The sequence below is a fragment of the Lolium perenne genome, chromosome 4 (genome assembly GCF_019359855.2).
Source record: "Lolium perenne isolate Kyuss_39 chromosome 4, Kyuss_2.0, whole genome shotgun sequence".
NCBI classification, from domain to species: Eukaryota; Viridiplantae; Streptophyta; class Magnoliopsida; order Poales; family Poaceae; genus Lolium; species Lolium perenne.
Genome location: NC_067247.2, coordinates 198242997 through 198256997, shown reverse-complemented (window position 1 = coordinate 198256997; position 14001 = coordinate 198242997). Strand labels below are relative to the sequence as shown.

At 52.2% G+C, this 14001-nt stretch overlaps 1 protein-coding gene across 1 annotated transcript; it reads right to left on the bottom strand.

Moving 5' to 3' along the window:
• Positions 1 to 6766: 6766 nt before the first annotated feature.
• LOC127295203 (uncharacterized) lies at positions 6767 to 9462 on the bottom strand. Its single transcript, XM_051325107.2, has 2 exons — positions 8999 to 9462; positions 6767 to 7381 (listed from the first exon to the last, which is right to left on the bottom strand). Exons 1-2 carry the CDS (start codon positions 9069 to 9071, stop codon positions 7071 to 7073), a joined length of 384 nt encoding a protein of 127 aa, XP_051181067.1. The 5' UTR covers positions 9072 to 9462; the 3' UTR covers positions 6767 to 7070.
• Between the last annotated feature and the right edge of the window lie 4539 nt (positions 9463 to 14001).

Genomic DNA, 14001 nt, shown 5'->3' with positions numbered 1-14001 from the left:
GGAAAATCTCTCTTAGTTCAGACAAGACGAACATGAATAGTTCCCCTTTGAAATCTTTTAAAAATTGTACAATTTGTGTTTTCTTGCTAAGCCTAAAATACGAGGAATTTCATAGTATTCAAAATTTGCACACTCATAGCATACATAGCTGACTACATCTAGATTTTTATTTTATTTTTTTAGAAACTTTGGTGTTAAGTTTATTTAGAAATTGCCCAAACTGTAATAGCACTTTCTGTCTAGCAGCTTAATATCGCTTTGTGCACATCGATCAATATCTTTCAATATACTAAGAATTTTAGTACTCCATCCAGCTCTAAATACTCGTCGTAGGTTGGATGAATGTAAACAGATTTTAGCCTACCTTATGTCTATACCTATGACATGTATTTAAGGACAGATGGAGTACTGATCAGCGTGCCTCCATAGGAATGGATCCCCGCCTCTTTGTGAATTGTGACTGTGTCGTAGGATAGCAGGCATCACGGGATGCAACCGATGCATGAGCACGTACGTCTTGGAGGAACATGACCACCATCCAAAGAGAACGCAAACGAAGAAGAAAAGAATATAAGTTGGCAAGCAAGAGTGCAAGAGATAAAAAAGCAAAAGGGATAGGAGTGAAATGCCCTGTAAATGCGAGCATCTTGATTCTTGCAAGTCGCTGCCGGTGTATCGAACTCGTACTTGGACGACCAAAGTGAAAGTACGAAAGGGTGAAGGAATAAAGTGTGCCGGGTGGCAAAAGCTTTGTACTCAAGTCAGTCACTCGCATGGCTGCAGGTCGAATCCCCAGAAAATGCCACTCCATGCCAAATATTTCCTCCGGTCACATTTAATTGACAATGAAATTAACTGCTCCGCATGCAATTTTGTACGACGTTGATTAATTCAGATCAGAGTAGTATATATTTGGATCTAGCCATCACAGCAATCTTATTTTCGTGTTTTCTCCTGCTTCATTATTTGACTGGGGAACGATCTCAGGGCCTCCAATTATGAGGAATTTTACTAGTTTTCTCTTGCATTACTCTCTGGAAGCAGCGTAATGCAAGAGTGTTTGGTAATGTGCAAAGTCAGCTGTCCACAAAGCAGATCATGAACAAAGTGTTAGAATAGTTTAGCCTTTGGCGGTTGGCCGGAGCTAGGGAGAGGAGTGAGATGCCGCGAGAGTAGGCCTAGGTTTCCTTGTGGTGTGTGTGTGTGTGTTCAACCGTGGGCAGGTGTTCGCATCTCCTATCGGTTTCTTGTATATTTTGTTGCTTCTTTTCTATAAAGATACGGCACTCTTTTTGCGTGCTCGTGAAAAAAAAAGAGGAAATTTACTAGTTCCGGCATGAATTGTGCGGTTTTCGGGTTCGGAGTAGCATACATAGTTGTGTTGTGAAATTCTTGTCCGGTACTTCCTCCATTTCATAATTTGTGTCATATATATTTTTAGTTTGAATTTGAACTACAATCATGATAAAAAAAATATGGAACGGAGTGAGCAAAAATTAACTCTGTAAATAATACGAATTATTTAATAATTTTCAGAAATATCACGCGTTTTGAAAATTTTCCAGATATGTGACTCGGTCGGTTTTCAGTCGACCGATCGGCCTACCGAAGACTATTTAGGCTGTCAGCTGGGCAGTTTCTCTACGTCGTGTCAGAAATTGACTAGCTCCGGGCCGATCGGCCGGCAGCAGACCGACCGGCCAGCAGCAGGCCAATCGGCCACCTAGCAGCCGACCACCTCTAGTACTTACAGCTGCCCGGCTAATTAGCACACATCTACGCAGCTAGCAGCCGATCACTTCTAAGTACCTGCTGTTGTAGCTGATTAGCACACATACTCCACACTAACTAAAATATGTAGCGTTCATTCACCGTACCAGCTGAGCTAGTTCGCTGGACGCAACGCATATTCACTGTACTAGCTGAGTTAGGGCATCTTCAACGGCATCATTGAGCGTTTGCGTTCGCCGGGTTAAAAAATGTGTTAGTTTCCTGTTTTAGCGGGGCAACGTAAAGTGACCGGGTCGTCATGGAAACCTAGTCCAAATATACGTCTGGGATGCATCTCTGCAGACGCTGCGCGGACGCGCAAAGTATCCGCTCGCGCCTAGCGGATGTTTCATCGGGCCCGCCTGGCAGCGACCCTGCCTTGATGCGTCTTCTCAGACGCGTCACCAACGGTGCCGCTGCATCGCTTCGGCAATCTGCGCCACGTTAATGGCGATGCCTCACCTGCCGAGCGTCTGCCGCCCACCTCCGCCAACGCAGCAATGGCGACACCACGCATCCCACGGCCGTCGCCTGCCTCCGGCCTATATAAAGAGGACGCGCGCTTCTTCCTCATCCACTCATCCACACAAACCCTAGCCACCATAAGCTCCACCGTAGCGCCTCCTAGCTCTTCCTGCGACGCAGCAAGGCCCGCGAGGAAGTCCATGGTGGGTCCTGGTGGCCGGCGAGGCGGTCAAGGCCGCGGGTGTTGTGGGTATACTTCATGGATGTACCATCGACAGTGCCTAGATCTAGCAAGCCCGGGTGGCCCACAGATGGTGATGTGGCATGTGGCCCATCGGGCGGCCCAGTTGCTGTTGATATTGACGGATGATGTCCAGCCCAGGAACAGGGAGCCGGATCCGACCGACCTTGAGGAGGAACCCGGATCTACGACGGCCCATTAAGGAACCCGGATCCGGTACGATGAAGAGAGGAGGGCGGATCCTTGACGTACACGGCAAGACATTGTACCGTAGTTAGGAAACCTGTGTCCGGGTAGGATTCTCCATGTAAACCCTAGATCCGTGCGCCTTTATAAGCCGGATCCTGGGAGCCCTAGAGGCAGAACAACAACTCATTGTATCATCGCGAAAGCGCCCAGATAATTCCAGACAAGCAGCAGTAGGCCCTGTCATCGTGCAGGTGTTCCGAAGCTGGGTAAATCGCGTACCACCATCCCGAGTGCTCTCCGCCCTATGGCCCCTACTTCTTCTCCCCCTCGTGAGGATATCTCCTCCGAGGTACCATCGAATAGGCAACGACAGCGGGCCTGGGTGCCCCTAGGGCCGGGGAAGGGGCCGCCGTGGTGGAGCAGCTACGGCCCCACGGTCGCCGTCGCCTGCATCTTCCTCGTCTTCGCAGGAGGAGCGTTGCTTCGAGTTGCTCCTTCGCATGGACGACGACCCACTCGGCATCAAGCGACTCCCGGACAAGTTCGTCGATGGCGTCGAGCCGACCCAATTGTAGCTACGGGAGGCCAGCTGCAACTTCTTCCTTGCCGCCGCCTTGTCGTCTGCCGCCTCCTACGCCTCCAACCGGGCGAACTTGGTGTCGGAGTCCTCCTCCTCCTCCTGCCCATCCTCCTCGTCCTCGACGTCGCTGCCAGCGCCGCCTCCGTCCTCCTCCTGCCCTTCGTTGGCATTGCCGCCTCCGTCCTCCTCCTCCTCACTCGGCGTGGAGGCAGGGTCGCTGGGCGTGGAGCCCGGATCGCTTGGCGTCGCAGGGGATTCCCACCAATGCAGAAATCCGGGCGACTTGCCCTCGCTCTCCGAGTCCGACGGCAGCGTGTAGTCGCTCATGGCGTGCCGGTGTTGGAGACGAAGAAGAAGAGGAAGAAGAAGGAGGCGGTTCAACTTGAATTACCGTATACGCAGGGGTTATAATCTGCAGGGATTAACGGTGACGCGTATAATGAAGAGCCCGGCTGTTGCTCTTCCGCGGCGGTTCGGCGCTCCATTGCGGTGGTTGGCGGGTTGATCATCGCGGTTGCCACACCGGCGGTTGACATTCGCGCGCTTGCTGTTAATTCGAGGTTGATCGAACCTGGGTCACTGCCATGAGGGCCCGTGGGGAAGCGAGCGGACGCTAGGCGTGACCGCGCAGCGTCCGCGGAGACGCAGACCTGGCGCATATTTGCGTCGCGTTTGCGTCTCCGCGGACGCCCCGGACACGATGCGTCGCCCCGCTGGAGGTGGTGCCAGATGCATTTTCGGTCACAGCGGACGAAAACGGTCCTCGCTCAGCGACCGTTTGCCATCGCGCCGCTGGAGATGCCCTAAGCGTTGGGCCGCTAGACCTAATTCCTGACGCATTTTAAGCCCGCGCGGACGCAAACAGTCGCTGAGCATTCGTTTACGTCGCTTCGTTGGAGATGCCTAAGTCTACAGACATAGGTAGACATGGCAAGATAAACTTATGTTGGTTCATGTCTAAAAACTAATCGTATAATCACATTTTTGTTGACAATCGATCGGCCAAGCAAGCTGATGCATGCATGCAGCTAGATTGGCTGCTGCGTGCTGCTCTGGTCGGTAGCTGGTAGGCCGATCGGCCACCGGCTGGCCGATCAGCCACATGTCCGCCCATCGGTCGGACCGGTGGTGGGACCTGTGCCACCTGCAATCGGCTTTCAGTGCACCGATTGGTTTGCTGACTACCGATCGGTAGACGCGTGGCCGACCGAGTCATATTTTTGCAAATTTTTGAAAATGCGTGATACTTCTACATTTCATAAAATAATTCGCATTATTTAAAAAAAATTCGCTGCTATCGGCGATAGCATTGCCTGATTGTTGAAGTTACTATATGAAGGTATACTACAATACTCCCCAGGCTGCATGTGAGCAAGGTTCCACACAGTGCGTAGAAATGCATGTGCATGCCGAAAGAAAATGATGGTTGGTCGATCTCCATGCTTTTTCTTTGCAACGATTTCGATGTCGCCTTTCTTGTCGAGTATTTTTCTTTTGCAATGCAGAAGTTACTGTATTTTGGACTAACTGAACAAGAAAACAAAACAAGGCTGACAGCGTACACCATGGGCGCGTAGACAATGCATTACAAGTTTGCTCCATGCCATGCATTATCTCGATCGAGGCAATCAACCACATGCATGCCATTGCCATGGGTACTCTGAAATACTAACGGGGGAGAAGCCACACCTACTACTCCGTTCTATGATCCATGCATGCATGTTAGTGCATCTCCAGCTGTCCACGAGCGTCCGTTTGTGTCGCGCTGGACGCACAAATGACCGTTTTTGTCCGCGCGTTCGTTTGCGTCTGGGGTTTGCTCCAGCGGGGCGACGCATTTTTTTTCCGTTTTTTCCTCTTCTCTATTTAAACATAGTTTCAAATATAATATTTTAAAACATGATTTTACACAAACTAACACATAGTTTGGAACATGGTTTACACAAACTAACACATAGTTTGAACCATGGTGGACACAAATATAAAATTTTTTAAAAAAGAAGCCAGTTGTGTTGATTTCCGTATGTTCGCTGCCAAGAAAGAACATTCGAGGGCACACCCAATCACCCAAACTGGAAAATCCAGCGGGAGGAGATGGTGCCCTTGTTGGTTCTACCGATGAGGCGAACATCCAGAAACCTCCACTAGCGGCTTCAATTGGCTCGTAGCCAGATTCGCTGCAAAGAAAGAACACTCTAAGTTCTAGCTATCGGTGTCCGAGCCGGATTCGTCGGTGTGGTAGTGCCTGCGGCAGGCTGTGTCGTCGAACAACTTGACGATCATCTCGCCGTCCCCCTCGTAGAGGAAGGTGAGCTGGCAGCCGGGCTCGAGCACGAGGTCACGGGTGAACTTGTCCCACCCCCGTATGCAGGTACATCTTGCCCTGCCCGTCGAAAAGGACCTCCACGGTCCAACGGCAGAAGTTGCAGCTGGCCTCCCGTAGCTGCAACTGCGCCGGCTCGACGCCGTCGACGAACTCGGCGAACTTGTCCGGTAGCCGCTTGATGGCGAGTGGGTCGTCGTCGATGCGGAGGAGGAACTCGAAGCAGCGCTCCTCCTGCGAGGACGAGGAGGGCGCAGGCGACAACGAGCGTGGGACCGTAGCTGCTCCATCACGGTGGCCCCTGCCCCGGCCACGGGGGCGCCCAGGGCCGCGGCCTCGACCGCCTCGCCGGCCACCAGGACCAGCCATGGACTTCCTCGCGGGCTTGGCTGCGTCGCAGGAACACCTAGGCGGCGCTACGGTCGAGCTTTGTGGTGGCTAGGGTTTCTTTGGAGGAGTGGATGTGGAAGAAGAACGCGCGCCCCCTTTATATAGGCCGGCGGCATGCGGTGGCCACGGGATGCGTGGCGTCGCCATTAACGTGGTTGGCAGAGGTGGGCGGCCGCTCGGCAGCCGAGGCATCGTCGCCATTAACGTAGCGCAGAGTGCCGAAGCGACGCAGCTTTGCAGTCGCTGGCGCGTTTGAGAAGACGCATCGACGCAGGGTCGCTGCAGGCGGGCCTGCCGAAACGTCCGCCAGACGCGAGCGGACGTTTCCGGACGTCCGCAGAGACGCATCCGAGGCGCATATTTGGGCCAGATTTGCGTATCCGCGAATGGCCCGGTCACTTTGCGTCGACCCGCTGGAACAGGCCCCAGACGCATTTCCGGTCACGGCGGACGAAAATGGTCACTCAGCGACCGTTTTCGTCCCGCCGCTGGAGATGCCCTTATCTGAATGAAGGGAATTCGGAGAAAATGACAGCCAGCATCACCAGTCTTGCAGTAGTATACTGAAACTAACAAAAAATAATTGCTGTAGCATACTGAAGCTAACATATGGCTGAGATCAGATACGTCAAATTTATTAGTCAAATATCAATACAAGGTTTATGTTAAAGTTGCAAACTACGGAGAATGAAATGATTGAACCACCCACCATAGTAGATTGTTTTTTTCTGAAGAACTGGACAACTATAACTTTCTGTACATATGGTTTTTAAGACAACAAAAAATGCAGAACAAAGTTCAGAAGAGATATCGGGCGATTAACGACACAGGTAATATTCAGATCTTAATTTGCATATACACAAAATATTACAATGACCAACTGGTCCGATCACACACGTCTAGCTAGCTAGCTAGCTAATCAACCAGTAACTCTTTAATCATCAGGAACTAATTAACAGCCATGTAATTTACCCCCATCCCTCTGTTTTTATACCATTTCCAAAACTATGCCACTGACGCGCATGGCATGATCGGTGCATGCACGGCCGCCGGCAAGCTGCAAGGCGTCCCTCCGAATTGCCTTATCGGTGACCCGGCCGGTGCCGCGCCGTTCACGGCATGTAGAGCTTGCTGCCGCACTTGCAGCGCCACACCTCCGGGTAGTACTCCCACTGGGTGCCGATCCCGGGCTGGATGGCCACGCGCACCGGTCGGCACGGCGTGCATCGCCCGCACCGCGACCGGCACGTCGGCGGAGACGACCCCGGACCTACCAGACGCCGGCGAGGAGCCTCCGCGGTGTCGTCGCCGTCTGTCGACGACGTGCTACTCCGTATAAGCAGCGCCGATGACCCTGTCCTTCTCATGTACTGCTGCAGCACCGCCGCGGGCACACGGGCTGGCCTCCCTGCTGCGGCGACAGCTGCAGTACAGGTTCACCGACACGATTAATTGCAAGTACTGAGTACGTGTTAGAACTTTACCAACGCTACTGTTTGACAAGTAGTCCGATAGTAGACTAAATACAGTCCCCGAAATCTAACAATCTATCAATAATATGAATAATGCATAAGAGCAGGGAAAATTCAGTCGTTTGGCACATGTTGAAGGTGCTCAGATGAAATTGTATTTTCGAGAGACTTTTGATACTACTTTTTGAACTGGTTAAATATCGAACTCACAAATAGATATCTCCGGCAGAACACCCCGGCCCTAAATGTAGGAGCTAGTACCACTGCATACATTCGGAACAATTTGCTCCTGGATATGCATGGCTAGATGGAATGAGACTGTGGTGCATAAATTGTTGAAATGAAACAATTGGGTCTGGCTAAACTGGGTAGGAAGCACTTTCTTGGTGCCGAAAACGCTAAGGAAGTGCGACAAAAACGTATTTGTTGCAGATTTGAAAGTAGGTCGTATTGCTGGATGTGTCTTTTTGGAGATTCTCTATCTTCTCCAGTTCACCTGCACTGAAGTTGATGTCGGGTAGCATGTGTGTGCGTGAACAATAAATTAGCTGGTGTGTGCTTTTCTGGAGCAGGGTAGTGCCAGGGTGGGGGACACCAAGACTACAGGAGGCAAAGGCACGCATGCATTGGTTGGTGAAGAGCAAGATGACTTCGAGACAAGAAGGTGCGTTGGTCATTTAATGGTTTGCGATGGATTAAACAAAAATGATTTAAGTACGAACGAATTTAATTACGCATCAATTCTGAGCTTTAACAAATGGGAGCGAGAAGAATCTTATTTCTCTCAAGCGGCCAAGTTGGTGTTTGAATGTTTGATACAAGATGGCAGCAAGAAGAATCCTACTACCTCTCCCAAGCTAGTGACCGAGTTATTGTTTGCACAGATTGAGTTCTTGATTCCCAAGCTTGGTTTAGTAATCTAAGGATGATGGGACCGAGTAAACCAGCTTGGCTAGCTATAGCTAGTTTTTAGGCTTTTAGTAGTCCATGCATGAATGATGAGAGTGGAGTAAGCTAGCTTGGCTAGCTAGTTTTAGAGAGGGAGAGAGTATGTAATTTGCAAAGAAGAGCTACCACTATGTGCTGGTTTTGCATTAAGTAAAATCCGACGGATAATAGCACTAACTGATAAATAACCAGCCCCAAATATAATGTCCGTGCTTGCAAATTTCTGCAGCGAAGAGCAAACAAATCCAGTGTCCTAGACTCCTAGTATGCAAAAAGGACCCGAGATTTTTCTCAGCAAATAGTAGAAATTTAGAAGGGGGGCGATGAGATTGTAGAGACCTAACTAGTGTTAATCGCAACAACAAAGCACTTCGATATTAATTTCAAGGTCCTGCTTTGAGAAAGAAATGTGGGAGCTAGCACAGCAGATCACAACTAACTACGATCTCCGATGACCTAAGCTAAGATGGATACTTTAGGAAAGATGACACGAAAAGGGCCGGGGAAACATCAACCTGAGCAAACCAAACCGACGAAAAGAAGACTGCTAGCAGCTAATTAAGGAAACGAGAAAAGAAGAGCTGGCGAGCTAGCAAAACCCTGACCCTGACTTGACTTACCAACGGCCGCAGAGAAGAAGACGATGATGACGGCGGCGGAGCAGCGCCAGCTCCGGCGGCTCACTGCTCCCATGGTGCGCCGAGTGAGAGCAGCCCGCGCGCACAGCTGACAGCAGCTGGGTGGCGGATGCAAAGGCTCCAGCCTCCAGCTGACGGCAAGCTACCCCGCCGGCACTCGAAGCGACGAAACGCTAGCTAGCCAGCTAGGTAGCGCAGGCAGCAATGGAAGGCAATGGTTATGGAGGAAGCGAGCAGAGACGGCCACCGACCGACCTCTGATCCGATTTGTAGCAGAGGCCAGGCTTCCGCTCGTGCGTGCGTGCGTGCGTGCCAGTGACACAGTGAGTCAGTCGCAGAGACACGCTTTTGAGAGTGAGCGAGGAAGGTAAGCTAGGAGGAGGGGGTAGGGGCACTGTGGTGAGGTAGCGGAGGGGAGGGGCTGCCTGGCGACTAGCTAGCAGAGGCATGTGGTAAATGTATAGCATGTTGCCCGGTGCAGAGAACGTAGCCTGGTGACCTGCGATTTTTATTGGGCATCTGCCCGCCGGCCGGGCCCGGCCGGCCGGCTTGACCAAGCAAAGCGATGGGAGAAGAAAGAAGGAAGCCCACGCCTCGGCTCAAACCAGGGCCGGGTTAGGGCCGGCCGTATCGATCGTTCGTGTAGACAAAGCCTCCATCTAGAAGCTAATAGGATCGAGCCGCCAGAATGAGACCTAGGTTGAAACAGTGTCGAGTGAATTGTGAATTTTGTTGGCCGTTTCTCCTATGGCAGGCCGCTTGTAGTTGTTCCTATCTCTGTTCAGTGTACTTTTTAACCTTAGACAGATGACGACTCGCAAGCGAAGAAAGTGTTGGATTGTATGGGCTGCACCTTAACCTCAAGTCCTCAGTCAATGTTGTCCATAAATCCTGAAATCTTAAGGGGAGCTGTGGAAGATAAAATATAGCCTCACATTTCTAGTTGGAGAGAATTAATTAGAACAACTTATAAGGGTAGATGTTCTAGTTCTTGTAAATGAGTAAGAAGAAACGAGTTCACGTGCACTCTTCCTCCCCGCCGCTAGCCTCGCCACGCCACCCACCGTACGCACGTCATATCGTGTTTCGTGACTCAAGTTCGAGTTCGAAACCTGTGTACGTGTCGGCGTGCATGTACATGTTCCATGCGTGCCGGTGGCTTCCTACGCTTGGCGGGTCGGCCGGAGCTCCCTCCCTAGGCTATACCAGGAGACGGGAGACAAAACGCATCTAGAGTTCTCCACTCGTGTTTCTCTCTCTCTCTCTCTCTCTCTCTCTCTCTCTCTCTCTCTCTCTCTAGTCCAGTTCATTTTCATGGTACTCTAGTGTCTCCCATGTCGGGGACAGCGTGCACGGTCGTCCAAGAGAGCAAGCCTCCGAAACCCCATCCGTTAAGATCCTGCACCGAGAGGCCGTCAATAAGGTGTTTGGGGAGTGTCTTGCCGCAAACGCTGACTGTTGTTCGAGTTCTTCCTTGCTGGCTTGCTACTTCATCGACAAATCTGGCGACTCCAACAACGCCATGGGCAACAACAACAACGAGCATGGTGATGCTGCTGCTGGACCGGTCTTTCTAGTCGCAATGTACGTGATCATCCTCTCTTACATTGCACTACTACTTGTTCCATATTCAGATTTATTAGATGTGCTTAATCTGATGTATATGGCAAAGGATGCTAGTGCATCTCTGATGTTGTTTCGTTAATTAAAATTACTTAAAAGTTGCCAAATAATGTAATGGAAAGATAAGAGATAGCATGATTTTTTATGAAATTTTACTTTTTGTTGGTTGTCTTGTTATGCGCCGTCTGTATTGTCTTCTGGTTTCTCTACAAATTCTCCTTGGGTGTCCTTTTTCTTTTAAAGAAACTTTTACTTCCATGAAGTGAGTAAACAACCCTACAAAGGGTTAGAGCATCTCCAGTCGCGTCCCCCAAACCGTGTTCGAATCGAGCGCTGGACTGAGCGTTTGGGAGACGCCGCCGCTAGTTGCCGCTTTTGGGGCGCATCTGTTTCCAGCCGCATCCCCCAAAAACGTCTTCCAGTTTTTTTATGATTTTATTTAAACATCAAATAAATATGTTTGACACATTGTTTTCAAATTAAACGTAAATAAACAAAAATCAAACAAATAGAAGTTGGGTTAGATCAATGTGTCAACGCAGTTGATGCCTCTCCTTTGAGCCTCCATAGATGCTTCTGCGCGCAATGGGGACACCGAACAGCGACGGGCGGTGCCTACCAGACAAACGATCGAACACCTTTTGCACGCAGAGAAGGGGGAATGGTGATTGCCGCCGCGTTCTAGCCAGAGTAGGCGAACCACCAGCGGCGAAAAGGGAGGCGAGGGAGTCAGGCGTCGTGGTGGAATCCAACGCAGTCGAAGTATTGTGTCGACAGTGGCCGGCGATTTGAGCGGCGGTTGAGGGGTGGGAGGTAAGGGAGAGGACGCATGGCGTGAAAGAAATGTGCAACGATATCGGCTATGGTCGCTGGCAGGTAGGAACCCAAGCGGATTTTTGTTATGTCCGATGTCCCCGCAACGTCCCCTGTGTAGTGAGAACGGCTTCGAGGCGTCAGACATCGTACTACGCCGCATCAGATAAAAATAGCCTTTAGGGCTCGGCTACGAGGTCAAACGTCTGGCGCAGGGAACAATTCAGGAAACGTGCCTGGAAATGCTCTTAAGCCTACCTAGCAGATTAAGCATCGGCATGGAAATGCAAGGTTAACCCAAGAAAGCTCCGGCGGCAGGGAGTTAGCTGAGGAGTCGTCCTTGAGCGCCATGTTGCACGCACGGGCTAATCCGGCATGCATCTATCCACTATGCACGGTAGTACGAGTTCTGGGGACGGTGTGTTGATCCATGATTTGCTGCGTAAGTGTAGATGATTCTGACCGATCAAGCAAGGGAATGTCGACGGAACTGCTCGCGTACGCGCGCGCACATTGCGTAAATAAATGTTCTGACACGTCACAATCTTGCATGATTGTTAACCAGACCATGCATTATATTCATCTGAGTTCATGGTGCAGAAACGTGGAGAGTCAACAAACAGACGAAAAGTGAACTATGGCCGGCGTACTGCAGATCAGTGTCTCGAATTAAGGCCATCTCCAGCGGCGCGACGCATTTCAGACATCGAAACGGGAGGTGTCTCCAGCGGCACGACGCATAATTTTTTTTATTCATGAAGCCATAATTTACATTAATAAAAAAACATAAATAAGTCATAAAGGCGTGCTAAAAGTAGGTGCTGCCTAATGGTCGTCATCGCTGACGAGGTCAATGAACTCCGGCGTCGGCCATGGAAGCTCGTACGCCGGTGGTGGAGGAGGTACCGCCGCATGGGCAGGAGGTTGTGGCCAGGGATCCCACGCCGGAGCAGTAGGCGGAGCGCGGTCGTTGGAACGCGTCGGCGTGGTCGGAGGAGTCGCCGGCCTCCCCTGCGCGAGCGCTGACTCACGGAGCTGGATTGCGAGCCCGTCCCACAAAGCGAGCTCATTGAGCTCGTCCTGCTCGTTGTTGGCCAGTGCCATGGCAATGGCTTCCTCCTCGGAAAGATCCGGCGGTTGGGTCTCCGAATCCCACGCCGGCCCGCAGTCGTCGTGGTCGTAGTCGTTCTCTTCTTCTGCGGCGATCTTTCGGTCGAAGAAGTTCATGTCGCCGAGGTAGCCAGCGCGGCGGCGCGCGTCGAACTCCCACGTCCCGAATGAAATCCAGTTGTAGGAGTTCAGCGCGTACGCCTGATCCTCCCGCATATCCGGTGGCAAGATCGCTCGGCGGTGGCGCACCTCGTCCCGCCGCTCTCGGCCCTCCCACACGGGGGGGGGGGGGGGGGGGGACCGGCACGCGCCGCGAGTTCAGGTACCAGCCCCCTCCCGGCAAGTTCGCGTCCGGCCATGGTACCGGCCGATTTTCCTCCCATAGCTGCCGCGCGAGGTCAACGCGGACGTACCGGCCGACCCGTGCCTTCTTGCCGGAACGCGAGCCGCTAGCCTCCTGGTCGTTCTTTGTCTTGCGAAACGGCCAGCATTTCTTCCCCATGGCGTCATTGGGGTGGATACTGTGGGATTTGGCAATGGTTTGGTCGGGGAAATGGGCGCCGGCAGCGTCCCTTAAGAGGCTCCGACGCCATCTCGCCTTCAATGGCCTACCAGTGCAACGTCTACTAGCTGCGCACGCTCACGGAAGCCGAGGCACGCCATTAACGCGGCCCTCCAAAGGCTGCAGCGTGCCGCTCGGAAGTAATGTCGCGGAAGAGAGCAGTTGTGCCGCTGCCAGGCGGGCCCGTGTGTGGACCAAGCGGACACTTTGCGCGTCCGCGCAGCGTCCGCAGAGACGCAAACCTGGCGCATATTTGGGCCAGGTTTGTGTCTCTGCGTATGGCCCGGTCACTTTGCGTCGCGCCGCTGGAGGTGGTGCCAGACGCATTTTCGGTCACGGCGGACACAAACGGTCGCTCAGCGTCCGTTTGCGTCGCGCCGCAGGAGATGCCCTAACATCATTGGCTCGTTTGGTAGTCTAGGCTGCCTTTGGCTCGCGTCGGCCCAGCATTTTTCAGACCGTTTGGTTCCCTGTGTTCACTCACATTCTTGCATAGCATGGGTTTTAAAGCACCTATGGAACAGGTCTCGAAGGAACGCTCGGTTTGACAGTTTCTTCAGGGTTAGGCCCTGGTGAAACGAAAATCGACAACGCCGTTCGCGCGGGAGCTCCGCCTTGGCATGGAGGGAGAAGCCGAAATCCGAGCGGCGTTGCGCGCCAAAGGTAGGGGTAACCTCCTTCTTCGGTTACCCTCTCCATTAGCCCCCTCCCAAATTTTCCCTTCCCCCAAATTTCGCGCCAGCGGCGGCGGCGACCCAAATATGGCAGCGAGCATCTCCCTTCGGTTTCCGGCGCCGGACCAGGGTCCTCTTCTCCAGCTGCGGCAGAGCCTGCGCACATCTACGGCGGCTTCTGGCCCTGTCCTTCGTCCGCCATG